The 25,537-nt window shown below is 42.2% G+C and overlaps 4 protein-coding genes across 7 annotated transcripts; 2 read left to right on the top strand and 2 right to left on the bottom strand.

Annotated features, from left to right (window-relative positions):
* The first annotated feature begins 492 nt into the window (after positions 1 to 492).
* Positions 493 to 4,364, top strand: dnaaf2 (dynein axonemal assembly factor 2). The gene is made up of 3 exons (XM_088401321.1): positions 493 to 749; positions 982 to 3,053; positions 3,804 to 4,364. Exons 2-3 carry the CDS (start codon positions 1,071 to 1,073, stop codon positions 4,164 to 4,166), a joined length of 2,346 nt encoding a protein of 781 aa, XP_088257447.1. The 5' UTR covers positions 493 to 749; positions 982 to 1,070; the 3' UTR covers positions 4,167 to 4,364.
* Positions 4,365 to 4,423: 59 nt separating this feature from the next.
* lrr1 (leucine rich repeat protein 1) lies at positions 4,424 to 7,204 on the bottom strand. 2 transcript variants are annotated; one of them, XM_088401323.1, is made up of 6 exons: positions 6,975 to 7,204; positions 6,722 to 6,913; positions 6,169 to 6,267; positions 5,591 to 5,843; positions 5,054 to 5,528; positions 4,424 to 4,952 (listed from the first exon to the last, which is right to left on the bottom strand). In XM_088401323.1, the coding sequence occupies exons 2-6, from the start codon at positions 6,902 to 6,904 to the stop codon at positions 4,697 to 4,699; spliced, it is 1,266 nt and encodes a 421-aa protein (XP_088257449.1). In that variant the 5' UTR covers positions 6,905 to 6,913; positions 6,975 to 7,204; the 3' UTR covers positions 4,424 to 4,696. The 2 variants fall into 2 exon arrangements, with proteins under 2 accessions (XP_088257449.1, XP_088257448.1); XM_088401322.1 differs by having other exon boundaries at positions 6,722 to 7,204.
* A 214-nt stretch (positions 7,205 to 7,418) lies between these two features.
* LOC148385265 (transmembrane protein 151B) lies at positions 7,419 to 11,502 on the bottom strand. Its single transcript, XM_088400559.1, has 2 exons — positions 10,960 to 11,502; positions 7,419 to 9,158 (listed from the first exon to the last, which is right to left on the bottom strand). The coding sequence occupies exons 1-2, from the start codon at positions 11,068 to 11,070 to the stop codon at positions 7,587 to 7,589; spliced, it is 1,683 nt and encodes a 560-aa protein (XP_088256685.1). The 5' UTR covers positions 11,071 to 11,502; the 3' UTR covers positions 7,419 to 7,586.
* A 185-nt stretch (positions 11,503 to 11,687) lies between these two features.
* rpap1 (RNA polymerase II associated protein 1) lies at positions 11,688 to 24,042 on the top strand. 3 transcript variants are annotated; one of them, XM_088401159.1, is made up of 27 exons: positions 11,688 to 11,751; positions 12,288 to 12,490; positions 12,609 to 12,757; positions 12,866 to 12,958; positions 13,183 to 13,363; positions 13,465 to 13,632; positions 13,756 to 13,965; positions 14,579 to 14,688; positions 14,781 to 14,879; positions 14,983 to 15,084; positions 15,148 to 15,315; positions 15,379 to 15,555; positions 15,632 to 15,766; positions 15,828 to 15,998; positions 16,062 to 16,219; positions 16,304 to 16,474; positions 16,567 to 16,762; positions 16,895 to 17,004; positions 17,099 to 17,294; positions 17,415 to 17,561; positions 17,692 to 17,834; positions 18,554 to 18,986; positions 19,060 to 19,178; positions 19,299 to 19,530; positions 19,602 to 19,778; positions 20,612 to 20,668; positions 20,994 to 24,042. In XM_088401159.1, exons 2-27 carry the CDS (start codon positions 12,292 to 12,294, stop codon positions 21,147 to 21,149), a joined length of 4,257 nt encoding a protein of 1,418 aa, XP_088257285.1. In that variant the 5' UTR covers positions 11,688 to 11,751; positions 12,288 to 12,291; the 3' UTR covers positions 21,150 to 24,042. The 3 variants fall into 3 exon arrangements, with proteins under 3 accessions (XP_088257285.1, XP_088257283.1, XP_088257284.1); XM_088401157.1 differs by having other exon boundaries at positions 13,756 to 13,967; positions 14,569 to 14,688; XM_088401158.1 differs by having other exon boundaries at positions 11,711 to 11,751; positions 12,271 to 12,490; positions 13,756 to 13,967; positions 14,569 to 14,688.
* Positions 24,043 to 25,537: the final 1,495 nt, after the last annotated feature.

Here is a 25,537-nt window from a genome sequence, read left to right as displayed (position 1 = left end):
GATTACATACCAAATTAGACTATAATAATTGTCATTAGATTTTTTTATGTAACTTATATAAGGCAAGTTACATCCAGTGCGTCAGTATGCCTCCCCCATGCTTCTTCCTGGTAGCGGTTTCACCTAGCAACAGGGCCTTTCTTCCTATCAGAGAGAGAGAAAAATGAACTCTTGGGGGCGCGACCAATCATATTGCTTGCCTGCACACTCGCCCCTTTGCCTTACTGACCGACTTAACACGCGGCTTGATTCGTCCCCTGGAACGCGGTCAATAGTGCCGTCTGGTGGCCATATTAAAACATTACAACAACTTGTAAAAGAAATGAATTCAGCAAAACAAGGAAAAATAACAAAAATTTAAATAAAACACCGTAAATTATAGTTTAAAACGGTCCATAAATTTATGTTGCGTCAAATGGTTTTGGATAAAAGGAAGTCATGTGACCTTCAATTGATTGGTTTGGCAAAACAGGAAAAAACAAAAAGCCGGAAATGTGCATACAATTTTTTAAATAGTATTAGTGCCATTCGGTGTAGATTACTGACAAGAACATAAAAAACAATTATTGCTCTCTTTTTAATTTATTTTTTCCCACGTGTCAAAAGTGTATTCGTTTCTATGGTTACAGTACACGCATGACAAATTTGGTGAAGTGAATAGAACGAAGCTAGATTGTCTTAGCTCCTCCATAACGGCAAACATATTGAAATCAAACTGAAGACATACTTTGAATTCGGGAAAATGCACGGTAAGTTCAAACAATTTAAAAGCTAACTTTTTGCATTGTTCGTCACGAGTGTAACTGCCTTTAGATGAGTTCATGCTTAATCAAAGCCTATATCATCATCATATTTGTTTACTGGTGCTATTAACGATGCCAAACTGCAGGAAATCATTTTTTAATCATATTAAAATCGCTTTTTTGGGCATAGGAAACAAATGCTACCTAACATGTTCATTTTTGGGTGTTCTCATTGCAGGTGATCCAAAGGCAAAACCTACACTGTTGTCCTAATATAATATCTTTAAATTAATTTCCCTGGGTTATTTGTGATTACTCTACTTCATCATGGATATCGGAGAAAAGCTAAAAGAGCTCAACATGACAGGAGATGAAATAAAAAGATTGACAAAGGCGTTTAAAGATGAAAAATTCAGGGAAATGCTGAATGATTACGCCCAAGAGATAGCAGATCCGGAGAATAGGAGGATCTACGAGGAGGAGATTGCTATACTGGAGAAGGAAAGGGGTAACACCATTGAGTTCATCCACCCGAAGCCATTCAGGGCTTTGAGGACCAGTGTGAACCGCAAGCAGAAGTGCTACATCAACATCTGCGCTAATGACAAAGTTGGGAAGCCTGAGTGTAAGTGGGGTGTTTCAGAAGATGGTCGCAGAGGGCAATGCTGGTCACTCCCTCACAATCTCCACCCAGGAAGGCAAGACACAGATCCAAAGGGGAATAAAGTCATGATCTATGATGTCATTTTCCACCCTGACACGCTCCACATAGCGAATAAAAAAGCAGAATTCATGCAAATGGTAATCAGCACGGCCATTCAGGGAATCCAAGATGCCTTTAAGGTGACGTTGGATAAAAACAATGTGAGGGAGATGAACACAAAGTACAAAGGTACGCCTCAGCCTTGTGTTATCCGTAAAGCCATTCCTGGATATATAGCTAAGCCTCCTGAAGACCACCCGCTTGCCTTCCCATACCCAGATGAAAAAAAAACAAAAACCATCCCTGATCTCAAACCGCAGAGCTTTAAAATTCAGGATGAGAAAAGCAAAGCGCCCACTGAGCCAAGCTACTCCGTCAAATATCGATCATTTATCGACCTGCAGGACTTCAGATGTTCCAGGGACTCTGGAAAGAGCCCCAGGCCCAAAGAAATTATTGTCACTATCGATGTACCACTCCTGAAGTCAGTCGCGAACGCCAACCTTGAAGTGAAGCAGAAAAGTCTGCTGCTGGAGTCTGAGACACCCGCCTACCGGCTGGAGCTGCCTCTTTCCTACCCAGTGGATGAAGATAGAGGACAAGCCAAGTTCAGCAAGCAGAGAGGACAACTGACGGTCACACTGCCCGTCCTTCCTTCCAATGACGCGATGGAATTCTGCTGGAGTAATAACATCTCGGAAGGTGACACGGAGGAACAGAAAATGGAAGGTGAAGAAAGTCAACTAATTGAAGGGGAGGTGATAAAAGGTCAGAACGGAGGTCAGACTGTGATTGGTGAAGAGGACACAGGTGTGGAGGAGCAGCTGAAAGACAAGGGAACAGATGAAGAACTTGTGGAGGAGGAAAAAGAACTTGAAGAAAATAGAGACCAGAATGTACTTCACATTAAAGAGGGTCTCGTCTACCACATTGAAAATAAAAATGAAGATCCAGTGAAGGAAGAAGATGAGTCACAGAGAATTGATTCCAATCAAGGAGACCCAGCAAGTGTTGATCTCCAGATCCCCACCCAACCTTCTAGCGATGTGGAAAATCCAAACACCCAAGTGAAGGATGACTCTATGCAAGAAAATGCAGCGATGGAAGAGCAGACGAAGAAAGACCAGGATTATCATGAAGGTGAGGAACCTAAAATAGGTGAGCGCCAAGAAGTCGATATTAGTGAGGAGGAGCAGCTCACAGAGAAGAGAACATGTGAAGAGCTTGAGGAGGAAGAGGAACAAGGAGTTGAAAAAAAGACCATAGAGGAGGAAGAAGAAAGTGGAAAACAGGATGCCCTTCAAAGTCAGGTCAACCTCAATGAAAAAGAAAGTCATGCTTCTGTGTGGGAAGAGGAGCCGTTGACAGGGAAACGAAGAGAAGAGGACACAAAAGAAAATGAAGAACAGGATGTACTGTGCATTCAAGAAAGTCAGACTAACCTCGGTGAAAATAAAAATGAGGCTCAAGTGTGGGAAGATGATGCACCACGGAGAATGCACTCTCAAATAAACCCGGCAAGTCAAGATGCATGTTTAGACTCAAGCAGCCAAGTGGAGAACATTCAAGTGGAAGAAGCTGCGGAAATCAAAGAGAAGGATGTTACGGTGAGTCGTCACTCATAACCTGCTTGTCATTCCTTATATAAAACTCAACTTCATTTAGACAACCACAGCTGCAGAAAAAGGAGTACAAAAAATAAAAATCAGACAAAAAGTTAAAACAAATGACTAACAAAAAAAAAGATTCATTAGACAAATTATATTAGATAATTATGTATCGTTTAGAATACAACGTTTTGTAAGTATGACTCAGAGTCGGCTTTATAGATCGAGTAATCTCTGGGTGTAACCAATTAATCACTGGATGTACTTTCCAAAAAAAAAAAAAAGAAAACACCTCCAAACAATCACGGGTGGTGTCACAAAGTAGTTGCAATTAAATTTGACATTTGATGACAACATGTCTATATAACATCAAAACTAAAATAGAACACAATCCATTCCGTAATCCTGGTTGTCTTCCAAGTTGTTCTAATAAAAAATAAAAAGTATAAAGTATATAATACAAGCAAAAGTTTAATTTTTACTAAATTAAATTAAAGACGTCAGGCAGATAAAATACAAAGATAAGTCGTTTACAGACCAATACTGCCATCTAGTGGCAATTTATATGGATGCAATGACCCAGTCAAAAATATATATTTAGATCATTTATTGTCAGTGTGTTACTGCTTCCCTCTAAACATACATAAAATAATGTTTTTTTTAAATCAAATAAAATTCATTGAAGATTTCTATTTTATATATTGTAAAATATTCACAGAGAAAATAAAATATGTATTTTATTTTTACCAGATGGAACTAGAGACACTACAGGAGGCATCTGGTGAAGCCACGCCCACAGAAATAATCTTTAAAAACACCACAAAAACAAGTGAGACACTAGAAAAACCTTCTTACATAGGAGCAGGCGACAAAATAACCCAGAAAACTGAGGAAAGCAGCCCAACCTCCACAAAGGATGAGGCGAGGATGAAGGAAGAGGAGGCAGAGAACCTGCCAGAAAAGGAGATAATCCGAAAACCAGAACCAGAGAAGAATTTGCCGCCTGTCTCACTGAGAGAAATCGACCAAGACGGAAACGAGATAGTGTTTAGCGATCACGCCACATCGGCAGGATTTACCTTTCAGAACTCCCTCTTGTATGAACTTGACTAAAGAATTATTAGATTGTCATTTTTCTTTAAATCACAAAATCTGGCATCTGAACAGGAGTTTATAGAATTATTCTATCAACTGTGTCAGTTTTACAGAAATCTTCAATTGAGTGATAAATGGCTTGAAGCAAATTAAATATTAATTGAAAAATTGTCAGAATTATTTACAATTATATACAATTATTAATTAATTATACTATGAATTATACACAATTATATTCAAAATTAAAACAAATTATTTGAAGTGCCACAATGAACTTCTTGAAACAAATACTTTTATTGAAATTTTCAACATATAGAAAAATAGTAGGTCACGAGCACAACACAAACTCTTTATTTAGCCTTCTGGTAGAGAGAGAGAGAGAGAGAGGCAATGAGGTCACAGCACATCTTAATTGCATTATGCAAATAGGTCAGTAGAAGGATGCAGGACAATTCAGCTGGAGTAGAAATACTTGCCTCCTCTTTTTGCCACTTCTTATTTCTAGAAATAAAATACTGAGTTCAAAAAGTGCCACGTCCTCGCCATCCTCATCTGATTCCCCTCTGGATAGAATTGTCCAAGAATTCGGAGTAGCAAGAAAGGGAGCAAAAGTACTGCTGCACGGGAGCATCAGTTCCTCCCATATCGTCCACGAGAACCACCGTGTGAGAAACTTGGTGCAGGTTCATGCTCACGCACGTCTTGATGTAAAAGCTGACGCAGAAGCGGCCGCAGTCGCAAAGCTTGGCCAATTCCAGGTCTCGGCACAAGTGAGTGGGGATGAGGTCAGGTCCGTATGGGATTCTGATGGAAGAAAATGAAAGTTCATTAGATGATGAGGTGGCACCAGTTATACAAAATTGTTGATCGATTGATTATGTGTGTAATGCAGGATTTTAAAACACCTGAGGTTAGCTACAGCCCTGGAAGCTAGCTCTTGAAGAGGAACCGGGAACGCCAGCCTCATGGTGTCGTCCAGAGGGTTGGGCTGGACGAACGGGTTTCCGAATAAGTCCAAGTTCTCCAATTTTAGCTTGCGGAAGTTGCCGGGCAGTGCGGCTAGCTGGTTGTGGGCCGCCGACAAGAACCTCAATTTAGCGAGACGTCCCAAGTGGAAGGGCAGAGAGACGAGCTTATTTTCATCCAGCTTGAGGTTCACCAGCTCACGGAGTTGGCAGAACTGAGTGGGAAGCGATTGCAGACGGTTCTGACTGAGGTCCAGGAGCTGGAGGGTCTGCTGTAATGTGGACAGACAGAGGGCCTCGCTAAAAGTTTCCAGGTGGTTACTGTGGAGGATCAGCTCGGACAGGCAGCCCAGATCGCCGATGGTGGCCGGGAGCTTCTTGATGTGGTTGTTGCTGAGGTCCAGCTTGCGAAGAGCTACAAAAACAAATATGTGAGGCATCCAAGTGTACTGATCATGTTCTTTGAGCATCACATACCTTTCAGTGACAGCATGCGAGTATCGATGCGTGACAGCTTGCAGTAGGAGACCTGAAGCTGCTCCAGGGAGTACGGGAAGTTGCAGGTGAGCGGGTAGTCCTTCTTGGAGACGATGGTCATCTTCTTCTTAGGCTGCTCCACATCCCTGGCTCGGACGGGCGTGAGAGTGGAGAGCGGCAGGCTGCTGGCTTCGCTCCCCCTGTCCGCCAAGCGGGCGGCCGAGAGGAAGTTCTTCAAGCTGTTTGCGTCGGCCTGAGTGTCAAGTGACATCATCAGCGTGTTGATATGGTGGACGCCAGACATCATTTTGCGGCCTTTTCCAAAATGGGTAGTACTCGAACCGTCGTCTAAAGCCACTGTCGGGCATTTGCAAAGTGAATGTTATTGTCAGTCGTGTTCAAAATGTAGGTGAAAGGTCACAGCTGCCTGACAGCATTCAGGCATGGCAGCCACTGGAAGCAATGAGGCTGCCAGGGTGTCTGGCCACGGCCGTCAAAACAAACGCTTTTTTGTACGGGTAACAAACAGGCAATTGAATGCCTCTCGATGCCTTTTGATAAATCAATGACGCGCCTACCTTGCTCAGAGAGATGTCGACAGCAGGTTCCTTTAATCTCACCGTGGCCTTGCCCTCCTCTACAAACCACGTGAAGAACTTCTCAATGTTGTCTTTGAGCTGCAAGACAAAATTGGATCACGTTCAACGAGTGGAAAATTCCATGTCACAACAAGATGACACAACGTTGGTCAAACTCTCCACAGGCTTAAACAGGAACGTGTGCGTGCGTCACTTTTGCAGTGTCACAATATTTAAAAAATGGTAGATGAGATTGGGACAAAATTTCAAGGGTGTCAAATGAGACAGCTAATTTCTTTTCTTTCTGTTTCTAGCTACATTAATAAACTAAAAATAATAATATGAAGCGAGACAAGTGAATTGTGTCTCTTATTACTCTCCACAAAAAAATATATATTTATATATGAAAAATATATTTCAACAAGCTACTCTATTGTATTTTTACCACCGACGTATAGTGACAGGCAAAATAATTAAATCCTCTTCCGCTAGATGGCGTACGAGACTTAATTAGCCATAACACATCAAGTAAATCGTGTCAGCTTTGTCAGACCTTATACTTGGATCCTGTTCTGTCCTTGGCCGTGCAGATCATCAAGTAGACATTCCCGCGTTGACTGGTCTTGTCCAAGTGTTTCCCGATGGACAGCACCGCCCTTACCCCCTTGCCGCGACTTTTCATACCGAAGGTGGGAAGCATACGGTTGACCACTTCCACATCGCACTGCAACTTCATCCTGATCGGCTATCGGGGATTAAAGTTTCACAGCCAGCTCCGCGCTAACAAGGGCCGGGGCGATGCATACCTCCAGGGGGGGAAACTTCGATGAAAACAACCCGCCGATGCGACGCACGGATTGGGTGTCGGAGCTCAGAGAAAATCGGGGAAAAAGTCACGATTGCACGATCGGATGGTAGTGCAGAAAACCTGGCGATACTCTACTGTGTTTTCCTTAGTACAGAGTCGTAGATGATGACAAGGAGTCGATTAGCTCACTGTTAGCGCGAGCGCGCGCGTCGGAAATGGCGTCAGAGTACTTTCAAAATAAAACATTGTGTTGTTAGGAATAACACAAGGTCTTCCAAAATAATACACTGTCTGTAGTAATGTGATATTTTGAAAGAGCAGATGAAAGATAATAGCCAGGAATATAAAATAGTTGGGAAATTGAGGAACGTATTCAGCAATATTTAAAGTCTTTTTTTAATGGTTGAACTGGACAAATCAAATTAGGCTACATGATGGGTTGTCACTTGTTTTTCTTGAAAACAAATTATAAAATAATAATAATAATAATGGTAATCCGGGTCCGGATTTAAAAATTGTGTTTGCCTCAATTGACCTCCAAGTTTGGAATGATTCATTTATTGAAAGCAGTTTTCTCTAGTTCTGTATGTACATAAATCAAGTCTCTTCTTTACAGGGATGTCTCCACGCATGATGAGTCCCTTCGAATGTAACAATGCTGGGGCCCTCCTCTGCCGTCATCGCTCCCGCACCCGTCAGGTCCGTGCACGATCAGCACAGGAAAGAACCTGGCATCGCTGTAATTGGGCGGACTATCGCTGAGGGCCAGCTGGCTGGAGTCCGAGCGGCTCTGCTCATCCATGCAGCAGGGGTCCGTCATGTTGCTGCTGCGGCTCCTCCATAGCGCCACCGTGCGACGTGACCCGTACATGCGACACAGTGAGAAGCGGGAAGTGGCTGAAGACAAACGGGATCGAAAGCGTGCTCCTTGGTAGGAGAAGAGAGAAGAGCAGCTGGAGCTGGTGACGGTCCTCCTCCTGGTTCTCCCGCGCCTGCCTTCCCGCCCTGTCTGACCCTGGAGGGCTCCATAGCTCTGGGTGGTGGGGCTGGTGTCCAGGAGGTAGCAGTTGGAGGATGCGGTGCAGTCGGAATTGGAGCTCATGTTGATCAGCATGGCCTCGGAGTAGCTGGGGATCACCTGGCGGTTGCAGCGGATGTGCCACTCCAACTCGGTGCTGTCCAGCGTATCAACTCTGGGAATGACGCAACTGACATTCCGATCTTCATCCAGAGGTGAGTCGCTGCTGCACGTGTAGTCTACCCCAAACAGTTTCTCAATGCGGTAATGCACGTATGCCGTGCGATACTCTATCAGCACCCTCAGGGGCCAGGAGAGCATGAAGAAAGCAGCCAACCAGAAGGCCACCTGGGAATTGTACCAGGGCATTTTATCCGGGTGTACATAGGCGATCAAGTTATCCCTGAAGTCCACATTCTTCAGCTGCATCCCCTCCCTGGCTTCCATGTAATCATCCAAACCTTCCACTTCCGAGAAGAACCTGGCTCGTTGATTGAGGTAATCATTTTCCGGGCCGACTTCGGTGAAGCTGAAACATTTAGTGAACTGCAGGCGAGTCGCCGGATGTTCATCCAACCCTCTGAGGTCACGCGACACGTCTTTCATCCCGCAACGGCCGTAGTCGAATTCGCTCTCAGCCACGTGCGTATTGACCCTCTCGTTGTACACTTGCGTGGTGGTGTAGGCGTCTCCGTTACGGTAACGGGTGACTTGCCGTGTCCGGCGTACAAAATGATAGCTGATGGCCTTCCACCAGATGCACGGCTGAGCTTGCCGCATACGCGCCACACGTTCGTACACGCTGTCCACGTCGGCTTTACACTGCCGCTCGCTGCGGACTCGGCAATGCCAACACTCCACCATGTACAACACGTAGAGCATGAAGAGGAAGGCCAATGGGATGTAGACGTAGCCGTCCGAGCAAGGGCTATCGTGGTAGATCATAGAGAGACCTCCAGGATGGGATCCTCTTTGTAGGGACGTGGCGAAGGAAGCCGTGAACGTGGAAGCCAGGGCTGAATTGAAGCTGATCTTGGTGACTCGGCTGACTTGACACCAGCTGACTGCACCCAGGCAGCTGTACATGAGCAAGGAGAGCAGCAGGCAGCGCCAATGAGTTTGCCGGCACACGCAGGCACCCAAAGACTGCTTGACTGGACGCTGCTGTGGAGAGAAGTTCAGAAGCACGGTGAGAAATGGGTCACTTAAGGCAATGAGGCTCCTAAAACATGCCAGTGATATCAGGAGTTGTAGCCACCATGCTAATGAATGCGTTGTAAATTGCGAAGCTTTGCCATAGCTAAGCACAAAATAAATCAAATGGAAGAAAGCTTAAGGGGGATTCAATTAAAGCGCGTCGTGTGAGAACTTCAATGCAGCTGAAGGACAAAATAGCTTATTAAGATGTTGTCATCTCAATTTATATAATGGCAGTACATGGACTTACAATTTCGTTTTTTAATTCCAGTGAATCAGGGAAAACACTGAGTCATTATTTACTCCAGGGCGGACGAGCAAGAAAAAGTGCACACATTTGCAATACTAACTAGAAGTCAGAACTTTGCAATCAGCAAGGACAATTGCCTAAAGCTAAGACACTAATATAGTTAATGTATTCCAATCAATTCCATTGAGCAACTACTGGATCGTTTGGAGGTCCACAAATTAGAAAAGACAATGTTCACATCGTGTTAGTCACTCGGTCGTTCTCTTCGGGAGATCTTGTTTTGTCATCTTGCATTTAATGGAGTGAAAAGATTCTTTGCTGACAACAAGTCATCCATTACTGCACAGGCTCAGGCGAAGATGTCATTGTGCTGCTTCAACCGCATTTGATTTATGGCGGAGAAAAAGACAAGGACTCAATTGTCATGATGAACCTCAAGGAGGACGGACTTATTGGCAGCGGTAACAATCCTCGGTAGCACTCAAGGATTTGAAGTTTGGTGCTTATTCCTCATTACTACATCCATGAATGAATTTTTATACAAATACAGAGTGATGTAATTATATTATAATTTAAAAACACCCTCCATCCAAATGGAAGAAGCACACTGAGGTATGTTACATTAATTAATCTTGAAAATAATTTTAAATGATATTAGCTTGTTTGATGGCCTGGTTAACGTGTGCTAGCGAACATTGCTAATTAGCAAATACAGAATATTAAAAAAAAATGAAATCATAATATTTACTTGTTCATTTTATCGGAATGCTGCTCTTCGAGAGGTTTGAAAATGAATGTGAAGTACTTTACTATCTTTTCACGGCTGACTGCTAATAATAATTGGAATTTGAATACGATTTACTGTGTGGATTCAGTGGGGAATTTGCCTTGGGAATAGTACAGGGATTAATAAATAAAAGGTTAAATGATTAAATACTAAGAGGCAATCATCATAGAGAATAATGCAAACATTAAACAGAATTAAATCTTAGGGGAAATAAACTTTCAGTCCGTTGTATTGTGCAAAAATAGTTTTGGGTTAATAATTTAAACATATTATACACCGTTGTCTTCAACTCACTTCAGGACACAATGAATTAGCCTGGAAAAGGAATTAATTATTAATTATTGCCTTAAATTATACATGACCGACAATGCTGAGGATGATGACATGAAGATTTAATTTTGCAGTAACTCCCAAGATGCCGTCATTTGAGGATTTATGATCATACTTGCCTTTTAGATAATAAACACCTCATATTAAATATTCAGCTTTTGCAGATGTAGCAATTTTCTGTTTTGATTTGCTAATTGGACTACAGCTAAACTGTAATTTCTTCATATTAGGATTAAATCAGATCACCAAAATATTGGAAACAGCTCGACGGAATGGGACGCAGTGCAAACCATCACAACACAGCAATAAGTATCAATCATTGCAAAATTGATCATCTCTTAGGCTTAATTGGATCTCATGAGATGATCCTGGTGGTGAACCGATGAGTGCATACCACTTACCTCACCCACATCACTCTCAACTGGAGAGTCCGCCTCCTGCGCTTCTTCCTCGGCATGATTAAGAGCGCTGGCCTCGGTATCTTCTGTTGAGTCCAGATCGGAGGAGAGCATCCTGCACTTCTTGCATGTCAGGCGGCAAGTGCACGATCAGTCCGTTTTGTCGGTATGGGCAGTAGCATCCGCGTCTGCTCGCGTCTTCTTCGGACCCACTTTACTCTTGGTGGTGGTGGTGCCGGTGGGTTGCAGCTGCACTGTGAGGCGGGGATCCCGTGGTGGTCCCGACCGAGGGGGGCGGGGTTGAGGGATTTCACCACAGCAGAGACAGCAAAGGTTGACCATGATGCAGTCAGCGATAACGATGATCGTGGTGTTGCGTCCCGATTTAACCCGACGTCCTCAGTTCCACCAATCCCACGGCTGCACAAGAGAGGAAGTCGTGACAAAAATGTTTCTTCGGGGGAGTGTGGTATTTTTCTAGCTCAAGAAAACGTCGTCCTATATGGGCGCATTAATTTGGAGCTTTTATTTTGAAATTGTTACAATAAAGCTGTAAAAATGTTTGATTGTAATAATGACATTAAACACATAAAAAAGGGAAAATAGTTTTTATACTTTCAAGCGGAGGCTGGCCATGTGATTACTGGGTAAAACGACGTGTCATAGAATTTCATAAAGTCATAAAAAGTCACTTCCGCTTTCTGCGAAAGCTTTTATTTTGAAAGCAGATATTAATGCGTCACTTCAGAGTACATCCGGATTTTTGCTAGTCGCTACTCGCACAGCTAAAGAAAGGTAAACATTACATCTAAGTTAAAGCGGCGTTGTTGTGTTTTTAATGTGACGAGTTGGTTTTGATAAATATAACGAAAGTCTTGTGTTTGAAGAGGTACAATAAATTGTTCAGTTCACTTTGTCGAATTATAAAATAAACATCGCCACACGTGATAACAACAATTAAGCAAAGGGGTCTTTATTCTTGGTCCTCAAGATCTGTTTTCCTGGTTGTTTTGCAGCAGGGAGACATAAAATATCCATCCCGAGATGGAAACCCCAGTGCTAATTATTTTGAAGTTGTAGTTTGTTCTTTTTGCATGATACAACTCAGAATAATAGAAGCCATCCAACTGAGTTCCCCTCACAAGTGACTTGCTTGTGTCTGCAGAGTTGCACCATAATTTCAGGTTGATTAAGTAATTTAAGTAAAGATTTCCAAATGGAATACTCTACATCGTTTTCATCTTTAATATCCTGTTTTGTGAAGTACTTTGTGTTTTTTCTGGATGAAAAATGCCAAATGAATTAAGGAAATAGACTTTGTCCTTCTCCAGAGGGATGCTGCGACGTCCTAAGCCAGGCGGCTCTGAGACGGATCTCCTGCGGGAGCAGGAAGAGTTCCTAAAATCTGGAGCTCCGTCTGCTGCCAGCGTGCTCCGCCGTCCTGACAAGAGGCGGGGTGAGACAGCAGGAGACCTTGGGGAGGATCATAATGGTCACAATGAAGAAAGTCAGAGGGATGTGGTCACCATAGAAGGTTTGTTGTTGTTTTTTAATGAACCAGGAATGCATCATAATTATTTTTGATCATCAATTAATCTGTTGATTACTGTTGATTAATGGGATTTTCAAAATAATTTTAATTATGTTCTCAGATCTCCCGGACGAGCTTCCATCTTTGACACCAGCCCCTCCTAAAAAGTCCCGCTTCAAAAACAGACATGTGACCTTTGAGGACGAGGATGCGGGAGAGACGATGGACAGACATGACACTCACATCAGTGCAGTTCTGTCCAAGATTATTGTAAGTGTCCTTAAACCATAATCTGCCCCAAAGTCTGACATTATAACTAGTTTGAGTTTTTTCTGTGGGGTTTCAATAATGACTCTGTGATTATTACTTTCTTTGAAGGAACGAGACACCAGCTCCATTCCGATATCACTACCGGAATTTACTGGCGTGGCGTTCCCTAAAGCATGTCATCGCTCAACAAACAGCACTCAGGTAAAAACACACAAAACTAACTTTCTTTGTGGATAGAAGCAATAAACAGAATAGATGTGCTTAATAAAACTTTTATTCATCCCTGCGGGGCAGTTAACGAAACTTGTGCAAAAAATGTATCCTTTACTTTATAGTCTTTTTCTGCTCCTCTTACAAAACAAAATTTTAAATTTTGTAAATTGTTAGTTGTATGAACCCTAAATGCTGCCCATCTTGTCAATCAGGTACCTCTGTCGGCCGTGGGGGAGAAAAAGAGCATCTTTGCTCAACAGCTTGCGGCTCAGAGACTAAAAGAGGGGAAGGCCCCATTAAAGTTTACATCTCAAGCTCCATCAAAACACAGACCTCAGGAGCAGAAACTTCCTCCTCAGAGGCCTATGGAAATGTCTTATCACAATGGAGACAGTAAGTCTCTCAGTGGGTCTGGAACTCTATCACGAGTGACTCCTCATATTTTTTATTATGGTAATATGTAATTTATAATAATGCATAATATTCTTCCTCAGCGGTGTCATCTCCAGTGTCAAGTTCAAGACTGGTGTCTGGAGACGGACTCGGGTGTCCTAATAGGTCAGAGGAGAGCAAGAGGATCCACAGGGAGAACCAGGAGAAGATCCTGGCAATGTCGCAGTCTGAGATACTAGAGGAGCAGGAGAGGCTCCTATCACAGCTTGGTAAGCTTTTGCATCCGTCGCCGGTGTGACCTGACATGATATTAAATGAAGCCGGTGCACAAAGGCTTTTGTTGTTCCATTATGTTGGTCCACTCTTTCAAAACAATTATTTCTGCATGCCAGATCCGACGCTGGTGGAGTTTGTTCAATCTCGGAGAGCTGCGAGCGCGCCGGCTTCTTCCTTCTCACGCGAACACCCTGAGGGCAAAAGCAGTGTTCATCTCAATTCAGACTCCACCAGTGGTGCTGCGCCCTCTGCAAAACCCAAAGATGTGGAGATGGAAGAGGAAGAGGAGGAAGAAGAGGAACTGTCGCCCCGATCTGCTGTGATCGGTATGATGATTTTTAAAAGGGAACCTTCTCATTGCTTTTTCTCTCTTGTTTTTGTCTGGTCGAGATCCAAATGAACCAAATGCACTCCACCTATATTAATGTTGCACTTCACTTTGTAAACATTGCTGAGCTTGAGAAATCCCTTTAATTAGTCTAAATTCTTAGAGCTCTAGATGAGACATTGGACTTTGTCCCACTCTGTCAAGAAGATCCATTCAATTAAATGCCTGCCAACTTTATCCAACTTTATCCCTGACATTGTCCGGCCCATAAATTGCTTCAAAGATGTGGACGTAGCTGCTGTCAAGTGACTTAATTGATTTTGTGGCCTTCCAATGTAGGGATTTTTTTTTGCCACTGCGACTTCCCACATTATTTTGCCGCATGGCCGGATTCCATGTAAAAAGCTAAGCACTGGCTTTACTTTGTTTGATTAGCTGGAAAGTCACTCTCCTGACTACTTTGCGGTTACACTTAGATCTGATGAAAGTGTTCCTCGTGGAAGAACCTCTTGCTGTGGTTTTCAATTGAATAATTCTTCTTTGGTGAGAAGGACAATGGAAAATCAGCTATAATTAATAAAGTGTCTGATAATGTTTTGGTGTGGGAATAGATCTGCCAGTGAAGCCTCAGAAGGACTGGGTGCACATGGATAAACTGGAACCAGAGAAGCTGGAGTGGATTGGGGACCTTCCTGCACCCAGAAAAACTGGAACCAAACAGGTGAGAAGATAAACTATTTAAAATTTGAATTAACTCAAGATGAACACTATGATAACTTGAGAAAACACATCACATATTCTTTTTTTTTTTAGGCCATGCAGGCCCGTTTTGATTTTAACGGAAATCTAATTCCTCCCACGGAAGATTTGCCCACCCACCTGGGTCTGCACCACCATGGAGACGAGCCTGAGGTATCCAAGCGATACAGCTTCTTATAATTTATTGTGCATAACATTATATACTCAAAATTGGGTGGATCTTGCTGCTTAATTCAAATCCACCCCCTTCCACCAGCGTGCAGGTTACTCCCTCCAGGAGCTTTTCCTTCTGTCACGCAGTCAACTCATCCAACAGCGGAGTTTGGCTCTCAACACCCTCCGCAATATTCTTTCAAAGGTACACAAACTCTCTCAAACATGTCAACGATACGCATTACTCGTGTATCTCCACGGCTCACAGGCTCAGGCCGGGGACTACCGCTCAACCCTGAAAGGCAGCATGTTGTCCACTCTGCTCGACGCCGGCTTGCTCTTCCTCCTTCGCTTTGCGCTGGATGATAGCGTGGAGGCAGTGATGGCCGCCGCCGTGCACGCACTCCGAGCACTTTTGGTGTGCACAGAAGATGAAGTAAGACGAAAGTACTCTAAATGGAATTTTTCGAAACGAACATTGATGTGAAATATTTCAAAGGAGTGTTTGGACCTCACTTTCCACTGGTTCCGAGGGCTGGCCGCCTTCCCGTTGCTGCCATCGCAGGAGGAAGAAGAGGAAGACGATGAAGGGTTGGATGAAATTTTAAAAGAGACTGCCAAGGAGAGGGAGGAGAGGAAGCCTGATCATGACGTGGCGAGGCAGGATGTTGTCAAGGTGATTTTTAGCGCCGTCAAAACTAACAAAATAATTGCTTGTTAAACAGTTAATGAGGAAATGCGTTTTGCTTCAGGGGCTCCTGAGAATGAAACTTCTCCCCAGATTACGTTACATCCTTGAGGTTGTCCGACCCTCCCCCCGGGTTGTTCATGACATTCTGGAGATCCTGACCCGTATCGCCAGACACTCTTCATCATCTGCTACTCAGGTAGATATCAGCTCATTGATTTTTTTTTCCCCCAGTTTTTATTGCGGACTTGTTCTCTCAGGTGTTGGATTGTCCTCGCCTGATGGAGACGGTGATGTCGGAGTTTCTTCCCACTTCCTGGACCGTGCCTTCTAATTCCTTCCCTCAATCTGTTTATGGGCTCCCCCTTGCTTCTGCCATGAAGCTCTTAAGAGTTTTGGCTACTTCTGGCAGACATGCATGTGCCAGACTAGTAAGTTTTATTTGTAAGATCACATTGCTTCTGTTTAGCGTGCCTCACTAATTGTTCTTCTAGTTGAACTCTGCAGGTGTGAGGGAGCGTCTATGTCGTCTGCTCAGTGCTGAACCCAGCGAGATCCTTTTAGAGCCACGCAAGGCTCTTGGGATCACCACAGAAGCTTACAGGATGTGGGCTGTGGCAGCCGGCTATGGCCAAGCCTGCGACTTGTACATGTATGTAACATTATGAATATTTGCAAGACATTTATACGTGAATGCCAAAACATCTCATCAGCTGTGATTGATGCTGTTCCACAGAGATTTGTATCCAGCTTTACTGACGTCGTTGCAGTCTGTTTGTACAACGCTGGCTCGCTGTTGCCATCTGTTGCATCTGCAGCTCGAGAGGGTGTTGGCTCTGCTCACTCTGCTTACTCAGGTGACACATACTGCTGGTTGCCACCAGGAACTGCAGGCTGGCATGGTCAGGTAAAAAACAGTCTTGATGGAACTTTATTTATTTTGGAGTTGGATGTGATTGATGAAACTCATAGAATCATGGTCTTTGTTTTCTTTTCAAGTTCTTCAGGTGATGAATGTCCTCCTCCCCCTCCGGTGACATGGGGGCATGTCACAGGCTTGCCAGCACCACTTATGGGCCATTTAAAGAGTTTTGTAAAGGGTCTCGATAATCCAGTACAGAGAGACATCAGTCTGGCACTGATTCCATCTTATTTGATCTACTTTGAGGCCTTCTACCTTCAGCTCTCCAAACAGGTTCTTCTCATTTTCCACTCTTATTCCATCCATTGTCTTTTACCTTAGAAGAAATTCATATGCAATCATCTGGTCTTTCAACCACTGTGGCATTCAGCTCAAACTCTAAATATGTGCTTTGTTTTTCCTCAGAACTGTTTCAAGCCAGTGGAAGGTCTTCAAGAACTAGAGCAGCTGGCTTCTGAGGTTCTTCTTCCCCTAATGTCCCACAGTGTTGTGCAAGACCTGATAAAGAACCTGAAGTATGTTTCATTTGTTTTCAAGCCCCTTATGTCAGAATCGTGACTATTCTCCTAGTAATCTTGAAAAATAAATTCTGATTATTTTTGTTACCAGGTCATCTTCAGTAGTATGCAGTGTTATGCCTGGTAATGTGGATTTGGACACCTCTCCCAGCCTGCCTGGTTTGGCCTGCTCAGGATGGAGGGACCGTCCAGGCTTGATGTCTCACTCCTCTCCCTTCCCTCTCCTCACAAGCCTCACGCTCCTCTTGGATACTATCACCAGCATCCACAAAGGTCTCACCTGCAAGGTAAGTCATGATGTTCTTGAGCTCGAAAAGTCAAGCTTGAACTCATTAGCAAGCAAACGTGTTTATAATAAATTTAGTATGCTTGTATGTTGTGCTTATACTTTCTTTAATCCGATCTAGTTCACGAGCTTCCTTGTGTCGGAGCCTGTCATTGGTTACCTGCAAACTGTCAGTCAGGCCACACCCACACTGTCTCATACCTGGTCCTGGCTCCTCCGTCATGAGCACCATCTCATCTTCCTGTTGCTGCGCCTGGCATATAGATCGGTAGGTTCAAAGTCTTAATTTTTATTTTGAAACTAAAAAAAAAAAAAAAAGCATCTATCATGATATAGGTTCACTGGACATTATTTGAAAATCAGTTTTGTCATTATTAAGCATTTTGTTTCAATCTCAGGTTTCAATTGAGCCACAAGTGGAAAAGCATGCCCAGCTCTACCACAAGGTGGCGCTCGTTCTTCTTCCATGGTTATTGCCTGGGAGCGAGCACCTTGCTCATGACTTGCTCGCCACCATGGTTTTCAGCAAGGACTTCATACCGTAAGTTTCTAAAACGTTTGACTGCCAAGTTTGTGCACTAGCAACCAAAACAGCTGTGGACATATTAGGCACATAATGCTTGCTTTGTGAAAATACTTACTTGCAAAATGCAGCCCATTAATATAATGTCATTTTACAAATTAGATCAATGCTCATCTATTTAGAATTTCATCAAAGCAGCAGAGAACACATTAAAAAAGAAAAACATGATGAACCACGCTTTTTATTTGAGTGCTGGTGGAAAATCGTGAATTTGACAGTTTTTATTATTTGACTAATTTTGACAGAATACGACGCTTTCAAAATATGAACTTTAAATAATCTGTTCCTATGCTTTTTCAGCCTTAAGTTTCTTATTACAAGTTTCACTTGTTTACAGCACTAGCAAATACCTTTAAACATCTCACATGGTTTTTATAATCAAAACATTGTCGTGATCCAACTCTACCACCAAAATAATGGCAAGCGTCCAAAACAAAAACAAATTAGTGAATCTGTTCTCATAATTCCTCTCCCATGACTTATCTTATGACCTCTCGGATGAATGTGATCGTGAATGGTGGTAGAAGTTTACATAGAGCTTTCATAGCACCTATATTAATGTAATTAGGCTTGTTATGATCATTATTATATCAATTTATTTTTTGATAAATAAAATAATCACAGTAGCTTTTTACATTTGATAAATTATCATTTTATTTGTCTTTTTTTTTTTTTAGGGAGGGTCACAGTGGTGGTCCGGAGGCCATTGAGTTGGGGGAACTGCAGCTTCAAGAGGAAGCAAGCCATCCCAACTCTCCTTCGCTCCAAATCGTAGGAGCTCTTTTACGAGAAGCCTGCGCCAACCTTCCTTCCATTCGTGGCTGCTTCCTCACACACCTGGCCCACCTGGAGACATCCGTGCTGGTCTCGCAGGATGCTCTCTTTGGCCGCAACCCCTGGATCAAATCCCACCTCCTACCAGAACTAAGTGGGCCAACCCTGCCGTCAGACTGGCCTTTTCTTCCTCTGGTCAGCCTGTATGAGAAAACCGGGGTGTCTGGTGGTGGAGGGCTATCGGTGGAGGAGCTTCCCCAGGGGGCTCTGCTGGCAGTCACCCAATGTCTGCAGTGGTTACTGGTGCTGGAAGTCTGGCGGGAGGAAGCCCTTAAGGTGCATTGACCTCTTCGAGTTACTGTAGTTAAGGAGACCATCTAACTAAAAACCTGAATTTGATATCCTATAGGTGATCCTCCCTGTTTCAAAGCTGGCCCGACTGTCTTGTGTGTTCCTGTGTTCCAGCGATTTGTTCCTGGAGAAACCAGTTCAAAAACTGACTTGGGGTCTGTTTCGGCTACTATCAAGGTTTGAGTCAAAGTCCTGTGATATCATTTTTAATTTTAATTATTGAAGATTATTTTTTAAGCACTTGTTACTTACTCTTCAGTGGCAATGATCTTGTTCACTCACTTTTTCTGCATGCAGGCCATCAAGACTGGAATGTTTAGACCTCAGCATCCCCCCTCCAGGTCTGGCCTCCTTCCAAGATTTGTATCGTGCCCTCTTGGCTCAGTACGAGGCCGTGTCGTTCGGGGACCGCCTCTTCGGCTGCTGGATTCTCTTGCCCCTGCAGAGGAAGTACAGCGCCACCATGAGGTTGGCCATGTTTGGGGAGCACGTGGGCATCTTGAGGTCATTGGGTGTCACTTTGGAACAGGTGAGCAGCCATTTTGATTTTCATTATTGAGTGTTTCTTTCAATAACATCCTTGTGCCTCTTTAATGGAAGCTTGCCATCCCCATGGAGAGGTTCACATCTCCCCCTGAAGACTCCCTCCCTCTGGTGCGACTCTACTTTCGCTCTCTTGTCACCGGGAGTGCGAAGCCTTCCTGGTGTCCCTTCCTGTACGTGGTGGCTCTGGCTCATGTCAACGCTTTTGTCTTCTCTCAGGATGCTGCGGCGCAGGTATGTTTATTTCATGTGAAGGAAATTGCCTCCTACTGATGTAGAAGGGGTAACTTTAAGCAAAGTTTTTTCTTTTTAAATTAAAAACACTTGAAAATAGATATTTGGGGTTGGGGGCTGGAACGAATAAAATGGATGTTTGTTCATATATATATATATATATATTTAAATTTTATTGTATTTTTTTTTACATTTTCTGCAAATAAGGCTTGTCGTGAATTGCAAAAATCTGCAAGTTTTTGACGCCAGGTCAAAAAAGGTTTGCGTATAAATGCCGTACTACAAGATGATGGCAAAGCGCTACTTACCCTCTTCAACATACTTCCTTGACTCCAAGATGGCTCCAGATGGTACTATAGCAATACTCTTATTGCTTCAGTCTGAACGCAAATCAGCAACTGGAAGCAGAAGATTAATCATGGCTACGACATATCACTAGATTAGCATCCGTCTTATTTACGCTGCAACAATTTACAGCACCAAAAGGCAGAATAACTGACCAGGATTCTATTTAAGGTAAGCCATTTTAAATTTTAAAAGAACTTTAAATTAGAAGCGGAAGGTTCGTCCAACCAGAACTTTTGGTGATGCATTTTTTGACTGGTGCGACTTATACTCTGCAGCAATTTACAGTCTAAAAAAAAAAAAAAATAGCTGAAGTGGTCAGTTATGGTTTCTGCTTTTAATTTTGATAACTAGGTTCCACACATCACTCATTGTACTTTGCTTGTAAATTACATTTTAGTTATGAGCTACCACCATTCATGTATGAAGCTGGCTAGTCTTTAGAACCACTGGCCCCTTTTGATCTTATTTCCCTTCATCCTTTCCAGGAGCTTGAAGCGGCACGACACAGCATGCTGAAAAAAATTTACTACATGACGGATGAGGTACTTCTTTCTTCTGCCTATAATCACATTTTTCAAACTCCTCTTTACTTGCACACCCGCTGAGAGGTTTTAGTGACCGTGAGCAACTCTCTCGTTTGCTCTCGCAGGTTTTCTCAACTATGATTAAACCTTGGATGAATGCTTTCATTTCTTTTTCGTTTTTTAATTTTGCTAACCACTGTTATTGTTTGGAGCAATGGATGTAATCTGGATCGGCTAAATTAGGTCTTTGCATAACTTAACAATTTTGGAGGTCTATTTGCTGTTAATGTTAAAGTGCTCGATTTGTTTTTTCCACTTCTAACATTTTTGTCTCAAAACACAGGTGTTAAAGAAGCACATGTTGCTGTTCCGGATGCCCAAACAGAACTCTCAGTTGGGCTTCGAAATGTACGATCACTTACCTCCTACAAGAGCAAAGCATTTGGAGAACATCGTGGGCCTGCAAAATGGCGGCAGCTGTCAAACGGAGAACAGGTGAAGAGGAGAACAATGTCACCATAAGACATTTAATGACATGAACAGTTACATTTTTCAGTATTTCAATGAAGAATTTTATTTGATCGAGGGTTGTACACTCTATTAAACACTTACTTTGACAGTAATGGATGACTCTTGGTCATGTGATTCAAGAGATTTTGGTTTTATAGGGTTGTCCCGTTTTTGTATATGAAATTTGATGAATACACTGTGGATTTATGTTTTTGGGAATGGGAAGTAATACCACTCAAACTGATGTTCTTAACTAACAAGAATTCAAGCCAAGCATGCGGACCAGATGGCAGCCAGTCAAGTCATCAGATTTATAAAATGCCCATGAGGGGTGGATTTTTTATTCCCCCCCCACGTATACTCACTCACCCTTGCTTAGGTCTGTTTTTTAATCCATCATGGTAGAAGTCCAACTCTTTTGTAACCTATAAAACATTTAATAATGAGGTTACCCAACGTTTCAATTACTTGGCAGACAACGCGATGAAATTCCCATGAAGCGCATTTAAGCACTCAAAACTCGTCGTCTTTCGACAACTGTCAGTCTTTTTACCTACTTTCAAAGAGAAACGCAGACTAAATGGACTAAACGAATGTCAGCAGTTTCTAATGCCATACGACACTGGTGTGATTTAGTAAAACTGATTGAATTACACGGAGGACATGGTGTCTCACGATGTCTTCGCTAACAAAGAGTGCCTTTAGACTTTTTTGCTTCATGGCAGACTGAAAACCACCAGAGGCTACAAACGCAAATAGGCCTCCAAGAAGTTTCTTGTTATATCAACTCTATATTCATAAAAAACTCACAATTTCCATTCTATTGAATTTGGCATTCATTTAAGAGTTGAAGTATTGCGTAACAGTAGATTAGACTAAAGAGAAGAAAATTAAATGTATGAATTTGTACTTTCATGTACATGTGTTAAAAAGTATTTTACGCTGGAGGTTAAAAGCAAGTCTAGAAAACACCAGACTGAAATGCAAAATATTAACCCAAAAAGAAAAGAAAAACTACGCCAAAAGCCTTTTTTGTGGAAAAATACCCAAGAAAAACAACACCGCTGCCATTGTTTTGATTTTTTTTTTTGCTTTTGCCGCTCTCTTGTCCGCTGCCTCACTCATCCTTTGTAGTTGGGTCAGAATTAAAAATTTAACACCCTGTTAATGATGGCCCTGCCTCTGAGATGCGTTTAATGACGTGTCCCGGCATGAAAGCGAACGCGGAGCATTCGACACCATGACTTTTTTCAAAGGCTCCGATGTGAAGCTCATTTGATTTATTTTTGTAGCACAAAATCCACATGGGAATTCCTACACTTAAGTATATTTTTCTAACGTGTGTTTGTGGATGGAAACGTTGTAAAAATGCTAACAGATGGAGCAGAGAATAGCTACAGCAAATAAAAAGTCAGATGTGTATTTTCAGCTTTCATTAATGACGCGGTGCAATCCGGAATTCCTTCATGTGTAAAAAAAAAAAAGTTGCATGAATCAAGTGCAACACGTGTCTCGCCCTTGGCAGGATTTGCAATGACTGAATTTGAATAGAATGTGTGTGTTTTTTAAGGTTACTATCAACACTTTGATCAGATTTTCTGAATGTGTGTTCTTTCAAATTTAAAAGGTAACCTTTAAAATCACGTAACTTTACTATTGATTGTTTTAATGGGTATAAATTCACGTGCTCTAATTAATCGGTGTCAACAGATTGATCTCATCTAATGCTGCCCTTATTGTAGGTTAATGGCTGTAATGGTAGCACCTAATTACCACTTAGGTGGAATTTTATCGGCGTGGATTTGGATGTGCTTTTAAAACTGACAAAGTCACAAATTGGCTTATTTGACTCGTGATTATTCTGAACATAGTCAAATCTATAGTTACAAAAAGCGTGCGTACATTTATTATTTGAGTTATATAGGTTATAATCGTTGAAAATATCTTCGAAGTGGTTTGACTTGGGGTCATTTTTTTTCGTATTGTACCACAAAAACTTTGTGTTAGAACAAGGGTGTGTAAACTTTTACAAGTTGGTAGTGCGTTTTTTTTTTTTTTTTTTTAATGATTGTAGCATGTGCAACTACTCAATTGAGTGACAACAAAACAGACGTCAGTGTTCTAATTTTTTTTCCCCAACAGAAAATGTTTTTGCTCGCAGTGCCCTCAAACACAAAAGCTTTTTTGTTTGAATCATTTGATCGGGCATTTGTTCATGTTAGCTTTGTTTCCTGCCTCGTTTCATAAATCCGAATATATGCAGTATGTCGTGAATGTGTGCTGTGTGCTCCAATATTGCTCCACTCGTGATTCCACCTTATCTCGATTCTATATCAAGGCTCTTTGCTTCACAGTTATAACGTTGAATCCAGCCTCTGACCTTTCTGTTTAGAGTTTCCATGTCCTCTTTGTGCTTTTTTTCTTTTTTGCGTACTCCAGCTCTATTACACGTTCCAAAAAAGTGCATCTTGGGTTAATTGAAGATTTCTAAATCACAAAAATCAAAGTCAAAGCCCCGGAGGCCAGATCAATTTATGTAGCCCAGTAATTGTCTGCTTAAATTTATTGAGCTGAATGGATTTGTTCTTTTCAATTTGCAGCAGAACATCTAAACCAAAACAGATTTATTTTTCTTATACGACTAGCAATTCTCGCCCAAACAAGTCCCCTTTTCATGACGTCAGCAAGAATATTGATTGATGCCGACAAGCAGCGATCGGAATTATTAGCCGCAGCTTTGTTAGAATCTGCTCCTGTTAGAAAGAGCAAATCCACTTGTTTTTGTTCTGGACAGAAATCCTGTCATATGAAAACACTAAATGTGAACGATAGCATCTATTTTACTGGAAACCAAACACGATCTGCTCTTGGAAGCTAATCAAGTCCCGATGTGTTTTTTTTGCATGTGTGTGTGTTTTTCCCAATAGTAAATAGAAATGATCAATAGGGTGACCCTGATTAAACGTTTTTTCAGAATGCATTAGCGATAATGAACAGCTTGAAGTCGGGCTTGTTTGTTTCAAACAAAGCCGAAACTGATAATATTGAATTAGATGTGGTTTGGCAGGACTCGCTATTCGGTATTAGTTAAGGCAAATTCTAAAGTCAGGCTCCATGACTAATAAACTAATTGTTAGCGGCTTGTCCATTTGTTCAGCTATTGTCTGATCACAATGGGCGGTCATTATCCGACTATTCATTTTAAAATGTCAGAAATGATTAATGTAAGAAATAAATGTAAGCTATCGTTAACATTTTTTAGCTTGAATTATTATTATTTTTTTTTTAAACGCACTGCTGTTATTAAGAATATAACGGATAATTCCTCTAACACACTTATAGCACAGCAAATGTCAGTAAGTGGGAGTTCATCAAGGTCACGGTACAAACATCGGCTTTACTGCCTGTGCAAGCACGCAAGCGACAGACTTGAGAGCAACACGCGGAAACAAAGGAAACATTTCGTCCCTCTCTTTCTCCTCCGTCTCAACTGCACAATTTCAAAATAAACATTCACTCTACGTCGCAGAGGTGATATGCCGGAAGGAAAGCAACAAAAAAAAACACCTATTATCGTGATCATTCAGGCCTTTGTGGTCCCTGCGATCGTAAAGTTACTTTAATGTGTTTTCCGCGGCTGCTTTTTAATGTTCAACATTAAAACAAGAATCAATAAAACACATTAAAAGAGAAGTGACCTGATTAGTTGAGACAAAAAACGCATTTAATAAAAACTAGATGCCGGATGCCTTTCATCATGAGAGCACCATAAAATTAACATGTTTCATAATATTTGACAAAATCTGGTGTGGATGAACCTGACCGGCCCACGCAGTCATGACCATCAACCCAAGAATGGACATTTGGGATGAATTAGAAGCCAGACTGAAAGCCAGACTTTCTTGTCATTTTGTGACCTTGAATATGGTCATGGAAAAATGATCCAAAATTCCCATAAATACACATCTTCCAATTCTGTGTTTGATAATCGGCAAAATTATTTTAACGTGATTCAGGAATGGAAATATTGATTGCCGGGGTAAGCTCTAATTTTATTCAGGCAAATTATGAGAAAAGTGCGACTTTTAGTCTGAGAACTTTTATGACGTTAGCGTGATCATTGACTCACGTTTTTGTTGGCTCGATTGTTCCCCGCTGCCATCTTAATGAGAAGTTTATAACTCCCGTCACGTCCTTTGCTTCATTATGTGCTTCCTTTCCTCTTCCTTAATTATCCTTCATCTTCACATCGACGCATTCCCTCGTATTACTCAGCTGCCGTATTTCGAAGTTACTCAGAGGATTGCTAAAGTGAACGTTGCAATAAAGGACATTTACAAACACAAGTTGTTCCACGGGGACAAAATACTAAATTAA

Source organism: Syngnathus floridae, chromosome 16, assembly GCF_059516105.1.
Source record: "Syngnathus floridae isolate MCC-2025c chromosome 16, RoL_Sflo_1.0, whole genome shotgun sequence".
NCBI lineage: Eukaryota > Metazoa > Chordata > Actinopteri > Syngnathiformes > Syngnathidae > Syngnathus > Syngnathus floridae.
Note: the sequence above shows the minus strand (reverse complement) of the source record. Positions and strands in the feature narration are given on the sequence as shown.